Source organism: Dipodomys ordii, unplaced genomic scaffold (assembly GCF_000151885.1).
Source record: "Dipodomys ordii isolate 6190 unplaced genomic scaffold, Dord_2.0 Scaffold100, whole genome shotgun sequence".
Taxonomy (NCBI): Eukaryota; Metazoa; Chordata; class Mammalia; order Rodentia; family Heteromyidae; genus Dipodomys; species Dipodomys ordii.
In genome coordinates this window covers 5,260,650-5,265,627 of record NW_012267316.1, presented here as the reverse complement: position 1 = coordinate 5,265,627, position 4,978 = coordinate 5,260,650, and the positions used below count along the sequence as shown (strand labels likewise).

The window sequence follows — 4,978 nt, the reverse complement described above, 5'->3', positions numbered from 1 at the left end:
ATCAGTATCTTAGTGACATGCCACATGCCAGGGTTAAATGTGGAGGCCCTGAGCCCTGGCCCAGGGAAAGACTATCCAAGCTTCTCTCTCCCTCTCTCCCTCCCTCCCCCCCCCATTTCCCCTTACCCCTCCCCTTCTTTCCACATGTGCATCAGTACTGGTGTTTGAACTCAGGGCTTTTTCATTCACATTTGGCACTCTGGCCCTGAGCCATTCCTCCAGTCTGGCATTTTTGCTAGTTAATTGAAGATTGAGTCTCATGGACTTTTCTGTTGCGGCTAGCTTTACACTGCCATCCCCCAGTCTCAGCCTCCCGAGTAGCTGGGGCCACGACCATCTGCCTATCCAGGCCTTTGTATCAGCACTCCACATGCCCCCATCCTCCCTTCTTCCACCTCCTTAAGGAAGTCAGACCAGGAAGTCTGAGGAAGGAAGGAAGAAGCCAGGGCGGAGAAGGCAGTGACCCAGGGTCACAGGCCGTGTTGGGTAAAGGACCCCGCATTCCTTCAGGACTCAGGGCTCTAAGGTCCTGGGACTGCTTCTTGGGAGGCCTAGTGGTGATGGACAAAGAAAGAGAGGAAGGTGGGCTGGGAAGGTGGCTCAGTGGTAGAGCGCTTGCCTTGCATGCCTGAGGCCCTGGGTTCGATTCCTCAGCACCACATAAGCGAAAATGAAAAAAGCTGGAAGTGGCGCTGTGGCTCAAGTGGTAGAGCGCTAGCCTTGAGCTGAAGAGCTGAGGGACAGCACCCAGGCCCAGGGTTCAGGCCCCAGGCCCGGGCCCCCCCCCCCCCCCCAAAAAAAAAAAGAAAAAGAAAGAGAGGAAGGTGGGTGACACTCACATGGAGGGAACAGTAGTAAAACTCAGCATGTTGGGGCCCACCTTTGCCTTCTTGAGTACTTAGAAGGCACCAGAGAAAGCCTGCTGGATGCACAGGAACATAGCTGAATGGGCAGCGGGCTGCCCGCATGAAGAACTGTTGGTTCTCCTGAAAACAAAACAAAAACACAAAAACACAAAAAACAAAACGAGGCATAGTACTCACAAACTGACACAGCCAATCGAAACCCCTTTGTGCAACTACTTAAAGAAAATTTAAAAATAAGCACATATACACATATAAACAATTGTTTCTACAAAGTGAGAATTCTAAGCCAGGTGTTGGTGGCTCAAGCCTGTAATCTTAGCTACACAGTAGGCTGAAAGCTGAGGATTACAGTTCAAAGCCAGCCCTGGCAGGAAAGTTCATGAGACTCTTATCTCCAATAAACCACCAGAAAACCAGAAGTAGCACTGTGGCTCAAGTAGTAGAATGCTAGCTTTGAGCTGAAGAGTGCAGGGACAGCGCCCAGGCCCAGAGTTTAAGCCCCACAACCGATTAAAAAAAAAAAGTGAGAATTAAAAAAAAATTTTATTGTGAAAATACTATACAGAGGGGTTGCAATTACATGGGAAAGATAATGAGTACGTTTCTTATCAAGCATTGTTGCCTCCTCCTTTGTTTCCCCTGCCCATCCCTTCCCATCCCCGGCTGCAGCCACACCCCATTTTCTCCCCCCACCACCCCCCAGCCAAAGTTGTAAAGTTCGTTTTTAACATAACGACTTGTACATCTCATTGTTGCAATGGGTCCACCTGTATCCCTATTTAAGCGATTTGTTTTTGCCCTTCCCCTCCACAAATTATACCAACATCAACTACAGTGAAAACAGGGGTTATACTGTGGGGGAGGGACATACAAAGCAACAAAGAAATCATCTTATAAATATGTTAGAAACAATTGCAAGAAAGAAAAAAACATTTGAATACATATCTTAGGGTTCATTTCACCTAACATCAATTTATCTGACCTCTTCTGCTTGTCTCAGACATATACTAGTTATTGCAAATAAGGGAAACCATGGGACCTATGTTTCTTTGGGCCTGGTTTACTTCACTTCATATAATTTTTTCCAAGCCTTTCCATTTCCTAACAAATGGGGCAATGCCATTCTTTCTGATGGAGGCATAGAATTCTATTGTGTGTGTGTGTATATATATATATATATATATATATATATATGTATATCAATTTCTTAATCTATTCATCTACTGAGGGGCATCTGGGTTGGTTCCATATAAAGTGAGAATTTTATACCCTAGATAGTAAGCGTAGGGTGCAGGGAAGAGGAGGCGGCCTGGAAAATAGACTAGTAGCAACCTCAGAAGAGCAAAGAACCTGGGAGCTCAGTGAGCCTTCTAAGTATCAGATCACAGCTGAGGACCTGGTGTCATCCCTTTCTCTTACGGGTGAAGAAACAGAGCTACCTAACTCTCAGCGCCACACAGCATGCCTGGGGTGGGATGTGGCCAGGGTTCACTCTCTCAGCTCTGAGCAACACCCCCTGAGACCCTTCTGGTCACCTGAGCAGCCAGGCTTTCCCTGACATGGGAAGGATTCCTCAGGATCCAGGGCCCACAGCAAGATGGCTACTACCCCTGCTCCTCAAATCAGTTTCTCAGCCCTTCCTCACTCCATAAATGCTTCCCACAGCATTTGCATCTGGCATTCCAGTCCCTGCCACCCTCTTCCCTCCTGCACCTCCCCATGTCTGTATCCTGGGCTCCTCCCTTCTGCCTGTGGTAAGTCCCACATCCCCTGAATTCCATCATCGTCTGCGAAGGAGCCAGCGCTGCAGGCCACCTTTCCCAGGCCCTGGGCCTCCAAACACCAGCGATGTGGATCTTCATCTACTGCCCTCTTCATAGAGTCTCGAGCACTGTGTGTGTGTGTGTGTGTGTGTGTGTGTGTGTGCGTGAGTGTGTGTGTGTGTACTATGGTTTAAACTTAGGGCTTGGCAACTATTCCTTAGTTTTTTGGCTCAAGGCCGGCATTGTATCACTGGAGCCATAGCTCCACTTCCAGGGTCTCATGCTTTTGCCAGGCTGGCCTTGGACCTTATCTTCCTACCTCTACCTATCCAGTAGCTGGGATTACAAATATGAGCCACGCTGCCCAGTCCTTATCTTGGTCCTTTCTAACACCCCTTGATCAGCTCTGAGTGCCTTAAGTCTATACATCTCTTTTAGGCCAGTGGTTCTCAAACCTTAGAGTACACTGGAGTCTCCCAGATGACATGCACAAATACAAGTATGTTCTGATTCATCAGGTCTGGAGATACCAGGGCTTGAATCCAGGGCCTCATGCTTCTGCTCAGGTTTCTTACTAACAGATAGCATTTTAATACTTCAATAAAACTTTTTTTTTCCTTGCTAGTGCATTGGAGAATGGAGTCTTACAGATTTTTTTAGTACAGTCTGGCTTCCAACCACAATCCTCAGATCTCAGCCTCCTGAGAAGCTAGGATTACAGGTAGGATCCACCAGTGTCTTGCCTGAATGTGCATTTCTAAGAAACACCTAGGGTTTCTGATGCTAACAAAGGCCAACTAGAGACTGCAGCTTTGAACAATGCTTAGTTCTGACTGCTTATTCCAGTCACCGGGGGCACCCCAGAAGCCAGCCAGGTCCCAGTTCCACCTTAGGTTAATTAGCATCAAATTAGTTGATGTCCTAGGGCCAGGTAGTTAACCACTTGTGAAGCTCCCCAGGGATCCTGAAGCTTGGCCAGCACCAAAGGCTCTTGACCCGCCTCTGATTCCTTGGTCTCCCATTGGGCAACAACCTCCAAGTCTTCCTTGCCTTGCTTAGCAGAATAGCAGTCCTGGGAGATCAATCATCTCTCGCTCTTTCTGCTGCTGGCCCTGAGCTGCTGAACACACGTCGTGCTGATCTGGACCAGTGCAAGTGTGGCCTTGGCAGTCTGCTGGGTGCTCCCGGCCATTTAACAGCCTTGTAAATGGCCTCTCATCAGCTCCCTCCAGGTCCCTCAGTTATGGGCTGAGCTGAAAGCACACAGGGCCAAAGTTCACTCCACCACAGAGCAGAGCTGCTCAGCCTCAGTGGCCTTATCTGTCAAAAGGCAGCAGACATTTGTAAGGATGAGAGATGAGTCCCCAGAGCAGAGGCACAGGAGAAAGTCCTGGATTGTTTTTTGTTATATATATTAAATGTTTTTAATTGATGAATACAAATTGCATGTATTATTAGGTGTTGGTAGCTCACATCTATAATACTAGCTACACAGGAGACTGAGATCTGCAGATCAAGTTTCAAAGCCAGCCTTGATAAAGTCTGGGAGACTCTAATCTCTAGCCAGCAGAAAGTTGGAAGTGGAGGTGTGGTTCAAATGGTAGAATACCAGCTGGCTAAGAAACAGCGCCCAGGCCCTGAGTTCAAGTTCCAGTACTGGCACAAAATAATTTCATATATTCATGGTGAGAAATATGACATTTTAAAGTATCATGAAAGGACGGTTCCCGGCTGTGGCGCCGGTGGAGGTGGCGCTGCCTCTGCAGCCGGATCCAGATCCGGATCCGGTGCTGTGGAGCCCGGAGGGGGAAGCGTCCGACGCGCCTGGAGGGGAGCGCCGACTGCGGGGCCCGGCGGCGGGTCGTACTGGAAAGATGAAACCTGATGACACTCCTATGTTTGACCCAAGTCTACTCAAAGAAGTGGACTGGAGTCAGAATACAGCTACATTTTCTCCAGCTATTTCTCCAACACACCCTGGAGAAGGCTTGGTTTTGAGGCCTCTTTGTACTGCTGACTTAAATAGAGCCAGGTGCTGGTGACCTAGGCCTGTAATCCTAGCTACTCAGGAGGCTGAGATCTGAGGACTGCATTTTCAAAGCTAGTCTGGGCAGGAAAGGCAGTGAGACACTCATCTCCAATTCACCATGAGAAAATGGTTTTTTTAAAGTACTGGGCCAGCTGACAGAGACTGGAGTTGTCAACCCTGAGCAATTTATGAAATCTTTTGAGCGTATGAGGAAATCTGGGGACTATTATGTTACAGTTGTAGAAGATGTGACCCTAGGACAGATTGTCGCTACAGCAACTCTGATAATAGAACATAAATTCATCCATTCCTGTGCTAAG

At 48.1% G+C, this 4,978-nt stretch overlaps 1 protein-coding gene across 1 annotated transcript in view; it reads left to right on the top strand.

Moving 5' to 3' along the window:
- The first annotated feature begins 4,341 nt into the window (after positions 1-4,341).
- LOC105993776 overlaps positions 4,342-4,978 on the top strand; it is a 14,042-nt gene continuing 13,405 nt past the window's right edge. Inside the window, exons 1-2 of the mRNA XM_013027137.1 lie at positions 4,342-4,657; positions 4,788-4,972. Coding sequence (XP_012882591.1) covers positions 4,342-4,657; positions 4,788-4,972 — 501 coding nt within the window. The remainder of the gene's footprint in view (positions 4,658-4,787; positions 4,973-4,978) is intronic.